At 38.3% G+C, this 21,490-nt stretch overlaps 2 protein-coding genes across 2 annotated transcripts; one reads left to right on the top strand and one right to left on the bottom strand.

Moving 5' to 3' along the window:
- Positions 1 to 4,428: 4,428 nt before the first annotated feature.
- LOC132977396 (uncharacterized) lies at positions 4,429 to 12,706 on the top strand. The gene is made up of 5 exons (XM_061041927.1): positions 4,429 to 4,651; positions 6,515 to 6,603; positions 8,880 to 8,970; positions 9,564 to 11,541; positions 11,631 to 12,706. The coding sequence occupies exons 1-5, from the start codon at positions 4,573 to 4,575 to the stop codon at positions 11,725 to 11,727; spliced, it is 2,334 nt and encodes a 777-aa protein (XP_060897910.1). The 5' UTR covers positions 4,429 to 4,572; the 3' UTR covers positions 11,728 to 12,706.
- A 1,171-nt stretch (positions 12,707 to 13,877) lies between these two features.
- wdr77 (WD repeat domain 77) lies at positions 13,878 to 18,628 on the bottom strand. The gene is made up of 10 exons (XM_061041928.1): positions 18,225 to 18,628; positions 17,686 to 17,871; positions 17,454 to 17,595; positions 17,288 to 17,337; positions 16,716 to 16,786; positions 16,367 to 16,424; positions 14,792 to 14,863; positions 14,605 to 14,713; positions 14,445 to 14,513; positions 13,878 to 14,356 (listed from the first exon to the last, which is right to left on the bottom strand). Exons 1-10 carry the CDS (start codon positions 18,331 to 18,333, stop codon positions 14,212 to 14,214), a joined length of 1,011 nt encoding a protein of 336 aa, XP_060897911.1. The 5' UTR covers positions 18,334 to 18,628; the 3' UTR covers positions 13,878 to 14,211.
- Positions 18,629 to 21,490: the final 2,862 nt, after the last annotated feature.

Raw genomic sequence — 21,490 nt, 5'->3', positions numbered from 1 at the left:
GCCAATCATCTCGCTGTGTGCCTGTCAAAGGCTCAGGAGCTGTAATCCACTTTGGCCTCCAGCAAAGACTTAACTAATTAAAGAGAGATAGGAGTCATATGTGATGGATGACACCAGCTTTACCTAATAAAGTAAACTCTGCAACACAAAGATAATACATTATTACTCAACTATGTTATCATGCAATCATATGACCAAAACATGTTTCATACTAGTCTTAATGTTCCCTACTTTTTCAATGAATACTCAATTTTCTTTCATTCTAAAAGTAAGAAAGTATTCAGCAGTGAGTGAGCATAGCAAGTGTTTGGAATAAACATATTTTGAAGTGAGAGTTCAATAGAAAAACACTAAGTTTAGGTTTTCTGTAAATGGCTATATTAGTGCTGTTTCCTGCATCTCTTTGTTCCTGCTTGTTAAGCATTTATTTGTAAATGCATGAATAGTAGGTTTTTTTAAATCAAGACCATACATACTGTGTATAATAACCTACTTTATGTTTCCATGAATTCTCTCTTCTGTTCTTATATAAACATGACTATGAGTCTTGAGTCATGCAAGCCGCTCTGTGAAGCCTTACTGATGCTAACATCATGCTAACATGTTTGCAAAAATACTACCTTGTGGATGTTGTTTTAAATATTGTGTTAGAACTCTAGTTTACTCGTTTTTTCTAATCAGCATTAAAGTAGTGATGCGGTTTAAAGCAACTCAGAGAGTCCTGCAGAGTGGAAGTTTTGGGTCAGTCACTCCTCTGGTATTGAACTGAATTGTCATGAACTGGAGTTCAGTGACACCTGGGGGAGAAGGAGGTAAACCCAAATATACATAAGGAAGAGGGCCAACAATAACATGTAGCACTGTCCTGTTATTATGACTCTCACATAGAAAGGGGATATCTATTATTGCAGCTCTCTGCAGTAAACATCACATAATATTTGACAACATCCACAAAGCTCCTTTGCTTAAGTCATGTCACTGTAGTCGTCAGTCTTCTCTCAGCTTACCCCAGTTTCACTGCAGGACTCGCTGTCACTGAGTTTAGACCCTCTTAAAGCTCCCTCATCTGCTGTCGCCGCCACTGCAGGGGCTGCTGGAAGACAGAACGGTAACAAGCCACAGTGTGAGGAATTACTGAAAAGGTATAAGTTAAAGTGTTTTACACATAAATAACAGACTTATTGTGCAGTCATGATCATTGTGGTTTCTGTAAGTTTGAGATGTCTTCTTCCACCACTGAATGAAATTGAATGATTATCTGTTTGCTTTCTTTCTCGTCCTTAAGTTAACTGCAATACATTAACCAAAAGTCGGTTTTTCATCTGCAGTAAAATGTAAAATGTGTGCAAAAAAAATATTTGAAAACATGTTTGCAGCTCACAGAGAGAAATAGAAGGAATATTAACACTAAATAACGAAAATGTATTAGCACACATCAACATTAAATGTTATTATAGCTAATAAATAATTGTCTATTCTGAGTACAAACAAAGTTCATTGTGAAGAAAAGGCAGTTTAATAAAGATTTTTTTATGCTGCATCAAAGTGCCTCAGACTTTTAGTTGAGCATTTTCTTCATATTGAACTTTGTTTGTTATCAGGACAGTCATTTATTTATTAGCTATTTGACCTCTATCCCCTTTCCTTGAACCTGATTTCCTTGCACCTGATTCCTCTACATTTTTAGACTTGTTTGAACCTTTTTTCTGAGATATGTTATTATCTTTAAAAAGATAGTGAGACACAAATGACATCTTCACAAAAATAAAAAGACACACAGGCCCACACAAAAACCTTATTTTTACTGTTTTATGTTGGGTTTTTTCTGCTGAAGAAAAATTACTGACAGAAATGAAAAATATCGGACAATGACAGATGAGTGATCATCTTACACGCATTCCTTTGCAGCATAAATCTTCTTCAGATTTCATCATTCCATCTCCATTTAAAGCCATAACTCATCAAAATGAAACCCAGAATATTTTTGGTCGTCATTTGAGTCTTTATTTCCTTTGACTTTGGAGTCTGTATGATGTCATGTTATGTTGTATAGTCATCCTGGATTTTGCTAATGAACACGCCCTGGCCTGTTTGCTGTGTGGCTACATTTACATGGAAACAAAAGAAAGAATTTAATCCAAGGAAAATGTGAAAACATGATGTACAGTTCAAGATTTCATTGATAGAGCAGAGCTAGTGTGTTAGCTGTAAGCAGGTAAAGAGTTAAAGGCTCTAACTGGTACATACTTCACATTTCAGCAGCTTCAGTAATCAGAATGAATTCCTACCAAGGACAGAGGAACTGGATGGACAAGTCTGGGTTGTCTGCAGGACGGCTGAGGTTTAGGTGGGACAGATAAACGTTGAATCAGACAGAAACATTGTGACTGTAGCCAAGAGGGAAGGAAAAAGCCTGACTGGTTTTCTGAACAGGATGAGTAATTACTAGACAAAGACAAAGACAAAAAATCCTTATGTAATTACTCAAATAGATTACTCTGAAATGCACCTCACTAATAAAACTCTAGATTTAAATGCGTGATTGTTTCATACATTTCATGTTCTAATTGGATTATTATGTGCAAGGTATATTTAAACCAATTATTGAAGACGACTTCACGTCTTTTATTTTACTTAAAGTAGAAACAAAGTCAAAGTCATTAACATGTTTTTAAATTAGTGCGCCCCCCCCAAGGTTCAAATCGGGCCTGTGGCTCCTTTCCTGCATGTCATTCCCCACTCTCTCTCTGTCCCCAATATCTGACTCTATCCACTGTCCTATCTCTAAAATAAAGGCATAAAAAAGCCCAAAAATAAACCTTTAAAAAACACACGTTTCCTTTAGAAATGTCGTAGTGGGAGTATTAAGTAGAAGGAAAGTAAACTACTCAATACTCTACCATGATACTTTGTTACTGACCATCAGTGTAAAGCAGTGTGTCATCTGTAAATAAAAACACTGGTGTGCGAGGAGGTGAGGTTCACATATAGATATGGAGTAGATGTTATGGCTCAGTCCACTCTGAGCTTTAGAGGATTCTTGATCCTCTTTAGACACGGCTCACTACATCCACCTTTCCATTTATCCTCTTTACACAGGTCACATGCTCCTTCATCCTTAGGTAAATAATACCATTGAGGAAGGTAATACCTTAACCATGGCAGAGATTTGAAAAAAAGATTAAAAGGGCATGATAACGAAAACTTCATGTCTCAAACAAATTATAAATAACAGAACAAATACTCAGTGGGATAGAAAGCATGGCACTTAATGATCCAATTCTTCAATCTATACAAAAGTATGATCATTCACTCCTCCAATGTTTGTCTCCATAATGTGTTTCTCTGGCCAGATGTTGTTAAAGTTCCACAGTCCAAGATCAGGTCAAAGGTCAATCTTGCTTTTACTTTTTTACCTCCAGCACTGTGTAACCTGCCTATCACTGTCATGCCAGCTCAAACTGTGTCCCACTGTCAAATGCTTTTACAACCTCCCCTCAGGCAGAGGACTGTTATTACAAATACTCCTCCATATTTAGTCTGTTTTATATCTCTATGTCAGAATAGTTCCAGATGGAAGTCCTGTTCACCACATGAAACGAATGACAGTGTTTAAACACTCAGTAACATCTATACATCAAACTACCATGTAGCAAAACTTAGAAAAGCAAAAGTAAACAGGAAACAGTGTTGTACTGAATTATTATCATAAGTACATGACATGCTCGTAATATTGTAGCTCGTCACAGTTAATTAATTTTTTTCAAAATAACTTTAAAAATGATGCATAATATTTTATTATGGAAAGGTTTTTGTTTTGAAACAGTCAAATTAGGTTTGATAAATGGTGTGGGATAGGAAATACTATATTTGCCTCCGAATCTGTGTTACAGTAAGATAATAAAACATTTCTAGAAAGTAATACCCGGGTAAGTTGACCTTGACCACCTGAACATTCTTGTTTTGGAGGGACTATAGACCAAAGTACAGAAAAGATGTAGGCCTATTTAATTATATGATCAGAAAGACTGTTTTATTGGGCTTACATGTTTTATAACCATAATAGCTAATAAACCAAACTATTTCCTGTTTACACAGATCAGTTCAAAGATATCAAGATGCTGTAGGGAAAATGTGTTCCTGGAAGTGTTTATAGTGGATACATAAACTAAAGGTGGCTGACGCGTTCAATGTCAGCAGGTAAAAAGCCTTACTTTGTACTTTGTAGTATAGATGATGATGGCTCGGATATAAGCTGAACAGTCATGCAGGTAAACGCAGGTGAGATTTGCGCTGGAATGTGGCTGCTAAGGAGGGCCCAGCAGGCCTCACCTGCTGGGAGTGTTTTAAAAAAAACAAAAAAAAAAACAGGGAGGCTCAGTGAAAGGGGAGGAGGCGGGGTTTGTCCCATTTTGTCGCTCTGTTGAAAAAACTTCGCACCAAATCAGTGAAGTCAGGCTTTCCTGGAGCGCTGCGCTGCACCTGCCGCTTTACCTTGGATTTACCTGTCGATTAAACAATGCGTTAATGATCCATCATAGTCGTATCCACACTTGAACTGATCAACCAGTCATGAAGAAGGGACCGTTACATTTTTTGGGTCGAAAGAGCCAATCTCTTTTCGACACCAATGTCAAAATGAAAGACATGGGTGAGTACACTGCTTAGGAGGCAAACACACGTTACATCCGAGAATACGTTTTACTGAAGAATAACACGACCTTTGTTTGGCTGCTTGGTATTTTTGAGCCTGAACTTGATTTCTGTTGTTAAATTGCTCCAAATTAGCTCCTCAACAAGATTGGTTTAGCAGGTGCCATCAGAGGAATATGATTCTTCCATGAAAAAGCTGCTCTCTTACAGTAATGTCAGATTAGAGTTCATGTGACTGACTCCATTTAGCTCCATGATCACCTGACAGATAGAGATCTGACACTATAGCGCTGTGAGGAAAGAAGGCAGGCATCAGTACAAACACAAGGAAAGTTTAGATAAGAGAATATCGAAGTTCCTGTTGAACACACACGTTATAAAGTTTACGTTATGTGACTATGACACATCTATAATCTCATATATACAAATGATTACGACTGAGCAAACTCCATCTGATACAGACGTCTCCCACATGTTGTTGAAAGCTGAACATAAAGATAGTTATTGACTAAATATCACGATGAATTTAATTCAGTCTAAAAAGTTAAAAATAATAGAATATTGCTTCAATGTAAAGCAGACTGTAAGACCAGGTAAATCAATCTTTACAGCTAGTATTATGATGAAAACACATCTTAGACTCTATCTACTGTCACATGTTGATGTCAGTTTACAGATAAACTGTGCAGCTCCATATAGGACATTACTTCCATTTGATCGGAGGAGAAGGAAACAAGAGTAATTGTTATGCAAAGCCGCAAACTTGCAAGAGGACATCTGTCTATTTAAATCAAGCAGGTGCACAATAGGGAAACAAACGATTTGGTTAGACTGGTTTAACACCACAGATGATTCCCTCTCTTTCTTATCCAGTCAATCACTTGTATGTGGTTGTATTTCAGCTCCATCATATTTTTGGTCTAATGTGTTTGAACATCACAGGAGGCTCATGAGATAGATTAAGGCAAAAACACTTAGCTTTTCTTGTTTGTAATGTCAGTCATTAGGGGTTTTTCTTCGTTTAGCCCAAATGAAAGGTGTTGTTTTAGACGTCTGAAAGAAATTGCGGACTAAGAGCCTCTCAGTGACATGTGTCTTTCAGCTGTCACTTATTGGACAAACAAGATGACAAGAAAGGAATGGACGACCTCTAAATAACTTACCAACCAGTGACCTCTGATAAGATCTGTTGGTTTAGAAGAATGTTTTTCTAGTCTGTGACGTTTTTTAGAGTTTTCTAAGTCCTCTTTCAACTCAGAGATCTCCCTTGGCCAATGTCAAAGATTGCATTAGATTTGAACTTTACATGAATGTGAAATTAAGACCAGCAGGCCATTTTCTTCCCATCTCCACTGACATGATTGGGTTTAATGAATTTACTACTTTTAGTACATTTGACTTGCTTAAACTTTGAAATGCTTAAAGAAGAAAACATCAACCATTCATGCTAAGGGGACTTGTGATTCTTTGGGAGTGATTGATGAATATACAGTACACTGCATAAGTATATGTAAGATATGTAATATGATGATCCTAAGCTTTCCCCTGAACACAATGGTAAAGTATAAATAAAGATAAGTCGCCCACCTCTTCAGTTGTCAACAACAGAACTACCTGTAATAGCACAAAGGAGATTATTAGAGTGAGTGACAAATACAAAGAAGCCTCTTTGGTGCATACAGTATCTCATTACCTGTACAATGACCTGTGTGTGTAATGTACTAATCTGCACCTGTGAGAATTACAATACCCTGTGGGACACAATGCAGGTTCAAGAGGGGGACATTTGTCCATAAAGTTTAAATTGTGCAGAAACTTGTTCTGACCAGTGTATAAAATATTTTTATTTTTATTTCCTCAGAAAATGTGGATTGGGTCCTGGAGTCCTCAGCAATCCCCGAGTCGGGTACTGCCAGTGTGCGGGCCAGACCCACGGTCAAACACCATTCTGTGAGTAATCCAAGTGAAGCTTAATGATTCATTCTCTGTCACTGGGTAAAAAAAAAAAACAGTCCCCACCTTGTCATTAGGCATTACTTCATCTTGAACTCTGTATCTGCAAAGCTGTGTAGGTGCTAATTAACTGATAAAGAACAGTGTTGGACTGGAAGAGTGTGTTAGAATCTGGGTGAGCTTTAAACAGGCACAGGACATGTACAGTATGAATCTGAATAAAAGGCCCACGTTCCCAATGTGTGTTAATAAGCATTCATTTGCATCAGTTGAGTTGACATACTGTATTTTAGTGTGTTAGTTAGTGTGGTAAAATTCACTTTCCATTATTCTAAAAAAATTAGTATACTCTCCTGAGAATGTGATAACAATGTAAAGCTGCTTTAGCTGATAGTATCACCATCATACTGTTTTTAAAACTGTAAGCATTACAGTGTAGTATGCAGTGATTGCATCCAGAGGTCTTTTCTGTTCTTAAGCATTTTAAAACTTGACATTTTAAAATCCAGAATAGCTCCCAAAAGTTGCAAATGACAATGTACAGTCAGTGATGAATGCATAAAATAGAAACAGCCACACTTGTTAGCAGAGCTATCTATGCTAGTTTCACAACTGTGGTGGAAGTGATAAAACACATTAACTCAAGTATTGTGCTATATGTAACTGGTGTACTTGAGAGGATATTCTCAATATTTACAAGTTCTAATATTGTAAAGTTTACACACAAAAAGACAGTAAGTAATTAGTTTTACAATAAACAAATCAAGATACACTTCAAATGATTACATAGGGATTTTCCAACTTTTTGGCATGTGGCTAGAAAATGTTGAAGAAGCACTTTTTTGATAATAAACTAACATACCCTGATCATTGAAATGATACGTTTGTACTTTTACTCATGTGGGATGCATGTTTACATGTGCAGGTTTGTGAAAACATTGCAGAATTGTTAAACTGCTAATGTTCTGCTTTTCATTGTTCACTGATTTTGCTTGGAAGACTTGCTTTACTCATAGCCTGACGTCCGCAGTCAGTGTGTCTGTCAGGCCTCCTGCTTAATTGTCATGGTGCAGGTATAAATAAAGAGCTCATCTGTGCTCCGGTTCACACACCTCAGTGTTTGGGAGTGTTCTGTGAATGCGTCTGTGGCATGTGTTGGCTGTGGCACACCCAGCAGCACATGGGCAGGACCGCTCAGACTGCTGCGACAGATGAAAGTGAGTCATGACGCAGGACTCAAACACATGAATCAAACTGGATCTGTCGCCATTTTTGCTGACACACCCTCGTTCTGCGGTGCAGTGAACGTACCTTTCCAAACAGCTACATAAGTGTCTTGTGTTTAGAAGCAAAATCAGTAGTGTCACTCAAGGCGTGATTTCAGGCAGATGTTCAAAGTATGTTAATCTCTAAAGCTTTTCCTTCTAGCCTGAAATTGAGATATGTGTGAGTGCGTAGGGCTGTTGGTTGAATGTTCATTAACAGTCTAATTACTCAAACCAAGCGAACCTGGTGTGTGCTTTATTGTATTTTTACGTAACTCAAAGGACCCTACAGTATGATGTTAAGAGCAGTCATAATGTGTGAATTATTTTTTTGAGCCCTTTGGAGAGTACAAACCCTGTAGCCTCTCTATGTATTGTGTCAACACAGTCAAAGTTTATTTTTGGTGGACCATGGCGAGAACAGAAAATCTCCGTTGTCCATCTTTTTCTTTCTTACTCTCACACACATGTAAAAAGACTGTATCTTTCTGTTCTCAGCCAGGCCCACTTTAACACTAGAAACAATGTGATGAATAATAGGTGTATCGTCTGATTCACAACGAGTGGTCATGGGCCAAGAATGTCATGTACAAAAATTGTGAACAAACCTCCAGACTTCCTATAAATACCTCACTCTTGCTATCCAGCCTGTTTTCTTTCTGTTCTGTCAGAACACATTTTTTTAACTGAAGTGTATTTTAAAAGCTCTTCACTGAAATGCATTATGCAAATAAGCTTTTTTGAACGCCTTTAAAGTAGGTTAACCATAGTACCAATACTATTGTGTTACTGATGCACATAACATAAAAAGTATTTACATGTTTGCCCCTTTCAAGTAATGCAGAGAGCTGCAAAGTCCTGAACTGGTTTGTTAAGTGAACATTTGTTGGTAAAAAAACAAACTTTTTGGCACCTAAAATGATCTCATGTTTTCCATTGTTTTGTCTCAGATGTTGATATTAAAACAGTCCAATGTCCCCCCCCCCCCCCCCACACACACACACACAGTCCTCATATGACAGTTTACAAGGGTTTGCTGTTCCGACACCCAAAGTCCCGCTCCTTCCCCCTGTCAATGGTCCAAAGATCAACGGCTCAGGTAAGTGTCCACCTACCTCAAATATATTCTTAAGCATGGTAAATCCCATTATTTACAAAAGAGAAAGGTCATTTGTTGTGCCTATGGTCAGACTCAGTTAATGGACTAAAGCAATCTATCTCCACAAAGGGTTGACATTTCAGGGCAGGTAAATGTTTGTCCAGGCAATTACTCAATAACCCTCCAGAATCTTTCCTAACAGCACTACACATTTGTAGGACTATTTGCAGAATGGGAGCATTAGCAATTAAAAAAAAAATTGGACACATCTAACTTCTTAAAGGATGCATCCATTTTAGCATAATAATTTGTGATTTATGGCATATAAAGGTTTTCACTTTATTTTTTTTAAAGATATCTGGATTTATTACCAGTCGCTAAAACAAGGGAAAGTTTTTTAAGTACAGAGAAGCCTTATAATATCCAGAAACTAAACTGTTGAATTCTATGTAGACTGTCTTAACAGCTAACACTGTAGTGTCTCACAGTTCAATATTTTGTCCTCATTTAAGAGTGTACACCTGCACTGAACTTTTCTGTTGTAATTTCTAATTTTTCACAATTTTCTAATTGTCTGTTATTTGTTTCCACAGTCGGTGGAGGTCAGTTGTCCAATGGATCTGTTTGGTCTGTGCCTGACCTTTCGGAGGATGATATATTTGTTCCTCCTCGTCCATCTATGGCACCTCCACCTCCTCCAGGGACTTTAATTCCTCCATCAGGGACTTTTATCCCTCCACCAGACTTCATGGGTGACCTAAGCACTCTGCACCTTGCAACCCCTGAGCCTCCTTCCATGCCAGCTCCAGATCCCCCTTCACTGGTGCCATCCATGCAGGGGCAAGATTTAACTTTTTTAAAACCACCACCTATGGCTCCGCCAAAGCCCCCATCTACTTGCTCTAGTGGCTCTGCATCATCCGTACCCATTTCTAATCCACCATCTTCCCAAGTACCTGTCCATCCAAGTTTTTCCCCACCACAGCCCCCCGCTGAAAGGCAACGCAAGGCTCATAAGACACCTCCTCCAAAACCCATCAGACTGTCTTCCATCTCCAACAATGATTCTCCACCACAAACTCCTGCCCCACCTCCCCCCGTACAGACACCAACACTGTCCACGTTTAATCCCCAACACACAGCCAAACTTTACAATGTTCCGACTACTTCAATTGTCAAAGGCTATGAGGAACCTGACACAAGACCCAAGCAAAAGTTACTCCTGCAAGATTCTTCACCTGTCAAAACTGATTCAGTGCTTGCTGAGGTGAATGGGAAAACCCCTAAAGTGGCAACACCCTCTAAACCAGTTGCTAAAGATGCACAGGAACTGGATCACCTACAACTTTCTCAGTCCTCTAGGTCACCCCTGCCTGAGCCAAACAAGGAAGCTAAACCAGCTAAGGTTTCTCCACCGCCAATAGACAAACCTGCCCGGAATTTTAATCAGACTTCGCCATCACTTCAAAAAGTGAGCAGCACGTCAATGAATCCAGAGTCCAGCAAGGACAAACTTGACGCATCTCCAAGTCAAAGTCGCAAATATAGTCCAATAATAGACCGTAAACTACGCAACCTTAAAGGTAGTGAAACAAATGGGGCAAAAGTGGGACCTGCAGCTTCCCCACTGGCTCTTTTAATGGCAGCTAAAAAAAGAGAGAAACACAAAACAACTCTTTCTCTCTCCAGAGAAAATAGTGCCAAGAAGGATGAGCAGCCTAGTGCAGACATTCAAACACGTGCCACAAGCCCAAATTCTCTCATCATCACTCCAAGGAGCAGCTCATCCTCTTCTCTAGCATCTCAAGAAAGATTTCAGGAAAGTCCAAATCCAAACAGTCATTTGGATCATACGCAAACAACTCGGACATCAGAAGAATCAAGCAGCTCAGTGCTGGCCAAGAATAAGATGTCATCTAGCAGTCTAGGTATCAGTCAAAAGCCAAGTTTGGCCAACCATGTGGTGCAGAAACAAAACACAGAGCAAAGCCATTCAAAGTCTAATTCTCCCAAGCATGAGGATTATAAAGAGGAGTTGAGTTTTCTCCCTCCGCCACCAGAGTTTGATGATTTAGATGATAATGTGGGTCCACCTCCTTCCGTTCCTCCACCTGACCCTCCCAGGAAAATGGCACCAACTTTAAAATCTCTTCCTGTAGCTCAAGCTCCAGCTCCTCCTCCTCCCCCTAAACCCCCACAAGCTCCAAAACTCCCACCTCCTGACAATGATTTCAAACCAAGGCTTCCAGTCCAGACTAAACCAAAGGTGGCCCCTAACCATATCCCCTCCAATCTTTCCCCCAGTCAGGTAACACTCCTGAGTATCTTACAAAAGAAGATGGCAGAAATGGACCACAAAATGGCCCCCCTGAACGAGACAGAGTCCAGTTCTGATGACTGGGGCAGCCCCTTGTCTGATGAGGATAATAAGGTCCCTGTTGTACTCAAATCCCCACCACAGAGCAAGAATAACTCTGTGGTGAAGACAACAGCAGCCCTGGACATGCGCGAGCTGGAGGGTAAAGTGGCCAAAAAATATCAGGATGCCGCCTCAGTGAAAAGTCCAACCAGGTAAGACCACCAGTACTAAAATATGAATCCTTCATTCCTTCAATGGTAAGACTAGAGTCCAATAAGCATGAATATGTTCTTCTTTTCAGCAATGGAGTGCAGTCAAATCATCAATATGGGAAGACCTTCACTGTCCGGCCTGGAACCAAAAATCCTATCTCTCTCTTTGGTCAAGGGCAATCTTAGTGGAAATCAAATAATATGCAAATAAGATGGACGATCATCAGTGTAGTAAACAGTGCATTTAATTGGATTATGTATTTTTGCAAAATAATTAATTTGAACAATTGGACAGAAGCACTTTGAACATACGAGTTACACCAATGTTGTTGGGTAAACGTTACAAATGATGTAGTCTAGACCAGATTTATTTCTCAACTTCAGGAGATCTAACTCACCACTGTCAGTCAACGGTAATTTGTTTCTTCATATTTTATTTTTTGAATGGACCATATTTAAATTACATTATTTGCTGCTACTGTTTATTCAGTGTATAGGTACAGTAGATGTTGCACGTTCCTTTTAAACCAAAACTATAAATCAGTCTGAATGTCACCTGGTTCATATTTAGATTAATAATGAATAATCTATTGGTTCAAAAACTTGTTTGCTTAAATCAATCTCAACTGTTTACTGCATGTTGTATCTATCCAAAGTGATTATTTTTAGAATGTCAAGTCAGTCAACAGATTAGTCTCCAATAATAATATATGAAAGTTCTGATGTACAATGTAATTATTGTGGTTTGTGGGGTAATGACATGTCCTGTATGTAAACTGTTACATGTGCATTATATGTGGATCCACTTGAAAAACAAGCAAACCTGTCATTCAAACCAGAGTGATGATATGTCTAGAACTCAGTGGGATTGTTTCTTGTATTTATTGGTCAAATGTTTTGCCCTTTGTATAAACGTTATTCAGACAGTAAAAATCTAAGTCATTGTAGCTACACTTGCTTTTCTGTACATATTAGTTTGTCAAAGAGTTTTAAAAGAAACTTAGATTTTGCTAAATTGTTTTATATACATGTAAGCTTTGTAAAATCAGGATATTTAAAATATTGGCAACAATGTCATTAAGCAAGCAATTTATGGAAGCCAAATGTTGCCAAACAACTCTCTAAATGGAAAATAAAACCAAGCATTCATTGCATGTTTTAGTAATTGTTCTTGAGTGTTTTTGTGCAGTCTTAAGTGTTTGTGGTGTTATTACTAAGTCTTAGATACAAAATTAAGTACATTTAAAATGATACTTTAATGTGAATATGATAGGGTTTTTTATTTTATTATATTCAAAGTGAATGGAAGCAACTTAATTCATTTTTAAGCAGCAATGTTTTAAATACTTTAACAACACTTCTTTGACATGGTCTTGGTATATTAATGGGGCATTTTAGAACTCAGTATTGAAAGCCTTTTTTGAAATGCCTCTGGTCTCCTCCTTCACTGCTGATGAAGGCCAAAGTCAGGTATCGATTGTACGGGGCTTTGTAGCTCCAATCAGTGCATTTGTTTAGTGTAAGTAGCTAGCATACAGTATGCTAAATGAACAGCATTGTTCTATACAACCATTTTTTTAAATTTAAAACCAAGAAGAAAATAACCCTTTCTAAGGCCAAAATTCAGTCATCTTGATGTAAACCCCCGTGACTTTATGGAGCCAAAACAATCATCCCAACTATATTAATAGATAAAACATCTTTCAGCAAACACAATGTCCAGTTTTGAGACTATTGGTTAAAATAAATTTTAATCATTTCTTTATTTTAAAAAGAGAAAAAGAAGATCGATCAAAAAAAACTTCAATCACTCGTTTAGCTGAAGGGCTAGTTTTACCAACCTTTGCCTAATGTTGCAAGGCATCCTTGAAATCCTGCATCAAGCATTGTTGTGGTAATGTCTATTATACTGTCATGGTGTTGGTGTCTTGTGAAAATGATTATAGCACTTTTAGTCCATTTACCACGTCAGGCGACAGATTAGCAATGACACCATAGTTTCCACGAACTGTGAGAATCACCATGTAACCTTGTTAACTTCGGAGCCGACCGCCGACACACAAGCACCATAAACACACTACCATGTTTTGCACCAGGAGTGGATTAATGGGGGTCTGCGACAGTCTCATTGTTGTATCAGTATATAAATATATATATATATATATATTAAACATACACAATATATGGCGGTGCTTTTTAGTATGTGGCCTTAAAGTTAGCCATCATGACAATATCTGTTATCCTTCATATCCCCAGTTCTATTAACAGCAGTTTCTTCCCACAATCTTGTTGTTGATTTGTATAAGATTCAAAAGAAAACATACCAATATCAAAAATGTTCTTGCTATCACAACATTAGGTTCCCTTTAATGTAAGATTATGAAATACAAATGGGTTGCGTCAAGTTTAATTACACACAAACGTGCTATACAGAGGAAGAATTAAAGAAGTGGATGGAGACGGTTTAGAGTAGTATGAACCAAAGCCAGCACATTTCAAATATTGTGTACATGTTTTGGGTATTAAATGGCAATAAAACATTTAAATCTATATTTCTTGAATAACGTACTCAACTTTTTAGATACACATGGAAACCCCCCTTAAAAATTAGGGGGAGAAAGTAGTTACTTGAAACCGCTGTCTTCCTACATGTATAAGCATCTGTGGAGTCTACGAGGAGTTGGGAGCCCCAGCAGCTGGATCCACAGTGTGGTGAAGCACAAGGTGATCCCAGCCTACAGTTGTGAGAGCGTTGGAGCCACCATGAAGCCAGCACACACTTTTGACAAAATCCTGGTGTCGCCGATCTCGAAGTCTAAAAAAGGAGAGAACATGGACAAATGATAAGTGGTATTTTTAACACTGACTAGGTTTTCTCTGAAGTGTGGGGTGCAAAGACTCACATTTCTCGCAGATCAGAGTTCAGTACAGCCAGGGAACAATCGTCACTTATGGAGGCGAGCAATGAGGCACTGAGATTGAAGAAGAAAAAAAAAAGAGTTAACATTTTCTAGAAAGAGAAATGTAAAAGCCAGTAATACTTTAGCAAGGATTTATGTTTACTTGTGTGTAGAGAAGGCAAGCCCATTGACTCTACGGTTGTGTACTTTCTGCACCCTGGCTGGCTCTGTTCCCAGGAAATCCTTCACTGTCACTCTGCCGAGCTCATCACCTGAAGCACAACAAGCATGATCAAACACGAAACCACTGCCAGTTAATGTCAATCAATGATCTGCTCACTGGGTCTTACCAAAAGCAATGGTGCTTCTGTGGTGGGGGTGCCAGGCTGCAGTAGTGGGGGAGCAGCTGGGGGTCTCTACATCTGAAACAAAAACATTTAAGAACACAGAATTAGAGGTGCACTGAGTGACAGGAATCAACTGATCGATGACCAGCTTCTAAAACATCTGATTCTGTTCCACATCAGATCAACACACACAAGCTGCATGTTAACTGCCATGTCCACCACAACTACACACTGGCCGTTTCCAAATATCCACAGTTCAGTATGCAGTACTTTTCAGTAGGCAGTTTCAGTATACTGAACCCTCGTGGTCATTCAGTGGTCATTTTTTGTGTCCACCTCAGTATACTGAACATTTCAGTATGGATATTAACTTCCTGGTTTCATGCAGTATGGATCGGATGCATCCTTTCAGGAAATGAATTGTATTTTACCACCCACAATGCTGTGCGAAATTAAACGGAAATCGTCACTTCACGTGCGCCTCCAAAGCAAAACAAACGAGCGTGGATTAATTGAATCTTAATTTAAAGTCCCGACTGAAACCACTACTTTTAATTAACAACAGAAAATATAACAAATGTCTGCATTATTATAAAACCTTTCTCCCCTCTATTTAAATAATGATTTCATTATTTAAATGTGTCTTTATTGGTTTATTTTATATTCTGTATATTACTGTCTTTCATTTCTACTTTCCTTTATGTACTGTATGTTATTTAGTTATTTAATCTGTCTTTTACTTGATTTACATTGTGAAATCATTACATTTACAATTTACATTTATAAAGCTAAACAACAAAAAACAAAAGAAAACGGGTGGGTGCGGGTTCGGGTAACGTAAATGACGCCACTTCCATACTGAATGAATCAGACGAAGTAGGAACAAATATCTGAGGAGGCAGTGTGTTAATTTAAGTGATATTTCTGTAATATTCTTTGGTTATGGTGGGACACTTCAATGATGAAAATCTCAGTGTGAGTGTGTGATTTAAAAAGTTTGACGTTTGAGACATATCACTTTATAGCCAATACTAGGATTGATGCATATTGATAATTACAATCGTGCTTCGGGCTAGTGCGAGTGTGCCGCTTAGAGATAGTCATGCAATTTTATAGAGCCTCATTAACATTCATTCAGTGTTTTATTATCAACCTAAATTTGAATTTTCATTAAAGAAAATTTAAATTCTCAGAGAACGGCATAATCAAAAAGGATTGTGTGGTACTATTAAATTACCCAGGCATCGACAGTCTCAAGATCAGACGCGTTGAATCAGCCAAACAAGCAACCACATCATAGCTGTTAGTACATATAACTGTCAGTGACATTACATTCCTAACTGAAAGTGATTGAGCGTGGGAACATCAGGTATAATCAATGATATCCTAACCTGCTCAGTGTGACAGTCAACAGGCTAAACAACCTGCTCACATTCGCTCCACTCCTGCCAAGTCTTATACATTTGCATTTAATTAGGAGTTATAGTTATATATATATATATATATATAAATCAAACTGGACTTAAATCCAGAATTAAATCCAGTTCGGTTAACAACCTGGCAAAACCTGTTGCTCACCTATTTTTGTGGCTGGTTTGTTTGGCTTCCTCCTGTCCCACATAAGCACACGGCCATCCTGAGAGGGAGAAAAATCAGGTTAAGTTTGAATGATGCCGATGTAGACTGACAGCTCTTGGCCTGCTGCTCTCTAATTAAACAGTCCGTCATCATTTAGATACCTTTGCTTCTATTGCTATCATAGATGTATTTGTGAGTGGTTGACGGCATGTGGGCATGAAAGAAAAGTAAACAAGTAAATCCTTAAAATGCAATGTTATGCTGCAAGGTGTTCCTCAATTTGATTCCATCTTCATCAGTGTTGTATGTGTTCCCAAAAATGCATGCAAACTGTTGATTAGTGTCTTACTTGACCACAGGAGATGAAGAGAGACTCCTCTGTAGGACTGCAGGTAACACAACTGACTGGCTGTGTGTGAGCTGAAGTGAGACAAAAGTACAGAGATGAATCCAGTTTTGTCTTTGCCATATTTATGAAGGATATTTTTTTTATTACCGACACTGACTTCAACCACATTCTCCCAGTGGGACCATTTATTGTCCAACACAGTTTTTAAATCACAAGAAAGCACTTTGTTTACTACACTTTGGTTATCTTTAAATCTGGTTGTATTTTAAAAATACTACAAAAGTCTGTACTTCTAATGCTTATTAAAGGTGTAAAATCTCCATTGAATAGCAAAAATATAACAAGCAGATATCGCACACTGCATTTCAATTTAATTTCGTTATAATTTTTATTCATCAATGCAATTTTAAAAATCATAAATGCGGATAAAAAAACATTTTTGTTTCTTGGCCCAAGCCTGAAGTAAATCAAGCCAACTTTAATTAAAACCTGTGAGAGGCTTCTTAAGAAGTTGTGCAAATAAACAGGGGACATATGAACAAAGAAATTGATGTTATGATTTGTTCTCTTACCATTGTAGGTAGTGACAACTGTCTCCTGGCTGAGATCCCACACTTTAATTCTTCAGCATCGAAAGGCAAAAAGATGCAAAGTGATGAAAATTGGTTCAAACACATAAATATGTTCTACATTAACACTTTAGCCAACTGTGTGTATTCATGTGAAATAGGCTCTAACCGGCAGTCCATGCTCCCAGTGATAGCACTGCTTGCTCCTGTAACTGGGCTGACTGTGGTGACGATGTGGTCATGCTCCTGTTTAGTGAAGCGATTCACCAGCAGGCGCTCATCCTCTGCCAGTTCCCAGAGCTCCAATGCACCTTTACAGTGACCAGTAAAACAAATTTCAGTTTCACATTTAACTTAAAAAAAAATAACAGGGCTCAAAATGCTGCTTATCTGCACATTACCTGAGTCTGACGCCACTACAACACCCTTTTCTGACACCCATTTGACATCTGTGACTCCAGCCTCAGTCTGCACACCAGCTTTACACTGCTCCTCATTGGGGGCCTGTGCAGGGTCGCTGTAGATCCACACAGACCCCTGCCAGCTTCTTCCAGCGAGGCTGGAGGCACCTAGCAGCAAGGTGCCATCTGGAAAACAGTCATTAAGAAATAACTCTTAAATACTTAGAATCATACTGCTACCTAAACAACGAAACTGATGAAGGGAACATTTTCAATTCGGCAAATATAAAATCCATGGAAAAGACCATATTCAATATCAAATACCAATTTGTGTGACATATCGCCCCTGCAGCTGAATCTAGAAGATGAATATGTGAAGAAATCTTATTAAACGTTGATTGGGATCTGCATTTTTTGTTGAGTGATGATTTCTATGTTGAATAAAATCCACGCACATCAGTACAAATGTAAACAATAAAATAGCACTGTAGCTGCACCACGTGTTTACCTTTCTAACCTTCAGCTAGCTTGTTACGTACCTGCTCTGTATTGAGCCGAGCACAGGTGTTTCTCCATGCACGCTGGAGCATTGGGGGGTACACTCCACCGGTTTTCCTTGATCATGTTGGTATCTACAGCACTTTTCATTCAGATAACGCACTCGACTTTTTCAGAGGTTGCAGCCACGACTCTGCAAACGACTTTAACGCGGTTTCTTAGTTAGCTAGCTAACGTTAAACTTCCTATACGCTTACAGAGACACCACCGTTATCACTTTTGGTTCATGGGCGCAACATAAAACCACAATGATTTCCGTGTTCCTTTAGAAACGATTGTATGAAATATAACAGGAGTTGTCGTATCCAAATGAATGAACGAGTGTAAAGCAACACATGGGCCCGAAAAAACACTCACTTCCGGGTTTCTTCTTCGTCGAGTCAAAAAGAGTGTAGGTACATGGTGGTACACTGCCATCTCCCAATGCTTGTTAGGTTTTTTGGGTGGCTTAATGTGATTTTATTTATTTTTGTTAGATTCTACCGTTCGGAAATCCTATGCTATATTCGTCAGACTCAAAATATTACGAGTTCGGTTTTATGAAGCTAAAAAAAGAAATTCAAACAAGGTAAAATAAACCTTATTATCATACAAATAAACCAGTACACTGTAAAAACAAAAAGTCATGATAACATAAAATTCTAAGTAAATTTTACTTCATTTCTATTTCCATGAAAAATTTGTGTTAATTCAATATTATACGTTTATGTCACCTCAACAAATTGAAAGTTTTCCAACTTTGAAAAGTGGTTCATATTAAAGGGGACATATAATGTCATATTATGTAGGGTCTTTCCCTCTTTCGCTCTGTCAAAAGCCGTAAAAAGAGCAGAAAAAAAAGCAAATATTGATGATTTTATTGATGATTTTGTGTGTACATTTTGGCCAAGAAGTTGTCCAGAGGGTATAAAAAAAGACTAATGCAATCAAATCAACTTTGTTGCTAGTCTTTCACATATCCAAGACTCTCATCACCATTCAACTAATAACCTAGCATTTAAAGCGTTACAATCCTGAAAATAATTGAATGTTTGTCATAAGCCGGGGATCCAGCTGAAGATTTCTGCCTTTTAATAAGGCAGTTTTTTCTTACCACTGTAACTTTTGCTGCTTTGCTAAAGTGCTCATGATGGATAGGCCGGATCTTTGTAATATAGCAATAAGTAAGGTCTTTTACCTGCTTTTTGTAACATAGCAATAAGTAAGGTCTTTTTTACCTGCTTTTTGTAACATAACAATAAGTAAGGTCTTTTACCTGCTTTTTGTAACATAACAATAAGTAAGGTCTTTTACCTGCTTTTTGTAAAGTGTCTCGAGATAACACTTGTTATGAGTTGACGCTATACAGATAAAAATTGATTGATTGATTGATTGATGTTTGGTAGTTTTGAGCAATTCAGAAGTTGTTTAACTTCACAGCATAAAAATATAAATACATTTGAGGAGGGCACAAGAGTTAATGTTCCAGCAGTGGTGTTGTCTTACCTTGATATACTGTAGAAGAAGCACGACACGAAGCAGGATACTGCTCTCCACTGTGGCGGCGATCAGCTCTGAAGCCAACTCTTTGTCCAGCATGAAGAACTCCACACTCCGTACACTTCCCTGTCAAAGTCAGTTCAATTAGAAAAATTAGAAAAACATCAGTAATAAACGTATAAGACGAACGAGGCAGCAAATATATATTCCGTCTTAAAATAAAACTTGTAAAGTAAAAGTGGTACTTGATATGTATAGAGGATGTATATAGATATATCTGAAGCTAAATGCCCAAAGCAGAAAACATGTGATGCAGAGAAATACCACAGGGAGTTTTAAAAAGTTAAATACTATAATAACTTACAACCCGCACATACAGTAGCAACTGTAAAACACATCGTAGCCTATGTTATGTTTGTATCAAGTCTTTTTAGCAGAACATTTGTGTTGTGTTGAAAAATACGTTAGCCTCTCTCAATTTCACTGACTGGAGCTACCAACATATTTCTCTAATCCAAAAATATGTATTTTACTCGTGGCTGCACAAAGTTTGGCTTGATTATAATTTAATCATTGGCCACAAATGTGTTCTGTACAATACCAAATGTGTTTTTTTAAATTTACATTAGTACTGTACATGGTTAAATGTTTTAACGGTCATGTTGATTGAAGCCACTCACCTATACTGCATTTACATTTTGATGAACAATAGGTATCAAGGTCATCATAGACTGTTAGATAATTTTACTACAAAAGCCGAGGTGATAATCATGTGTTTCTTGGATCAATATTTCATGCAATAAAACCACAAGCTGTGATGAAGGGCCCTGCACCCCTGTGCATGTCGGGTCTCCTCAGCATATGCCTCGACACACGAGTGGCACATGCCGCGGCATATGCAGGTCTCGCCCACTCGTGCCTCAGCTTATGTCGCATATGAGTGGCATTTGCCGTGACATATGCCGCAACACACAAGTGGCACATGCTGCGGCATATGAGTGGCGTTTAGGGGGCGCTATGGAGCCATTCGGCGACGCCTATGCACCGAACCACTTTCATACGTAAATTACACGCAAGGCTGAATTTTGGGTGATGTTTGGTTTGTTTTCGTGCACGTTAAAGCCCCCAAATAAGCGATTGATTGTGGCGAGGGAGAATAATAACTCCTTCAGTTTCAATAGGGTCCTTACTCTGAGGTCGGTGCTCGGGCCCTAAATATGGCTTTTTTCTCAAATAGAGTTTTCTGGATAAGTTTTGTCACTTGGCAGCAGTAAATGTCAACTACACCTGCACATCTCAACTCTGCATAACATCTCAGGAAATAAGGCCTGTTTCAATGAATCCTATTGGCAAAAGGTGAAGCCTTAATTGGAAACTGTATGTCCACAGTAGCACAAAGAAGTATGAGTTATCAATAAGCCACGTAGGAAAGATTCCCATGATATTTTTAAGAGATGGTAAAATTCACTACCCCTCTATCTTGTCGATGTTTTAGATTTAGGGGGGTAGGGAGCAGAAGTGACTTGTTAGCTAAAACAAGGAGGTTTAGAGGCAAGTTTGATGTGTAAAGTCCACTTCAATCAACAGGAAGTCTAGTAGACTCGGTGCACTCTCAGTAACGTTGTAAGTTTCACGTTTTTTTTTCTGTGCCATGTATAGGGATTCTCAACACAAATGTGATCACCGTTTTAAGACATACGTATCTACGAAATTACACATTAAATTAGAAGTGAGAGAATTGTCGTAAAGATGATGTAAAACGCATTTA

This window comes from Labrus mixtus, chromosome 7, assembly GCF_963584025.1.
Source record: "Labrus mixtus chromosome 7, fLabMix1.1, whole genome shotgun sequence".
Taxonomy (NCBI): domain Eukaryota; kingdom Metazoa; phylum Chordata; class Actinopteri; order Labriformes; family Labridae; genus Labrus; species Labrus mixtus.
This window is presented reverse-complemented; position numbering and strand designations above follow the sequence as displayed.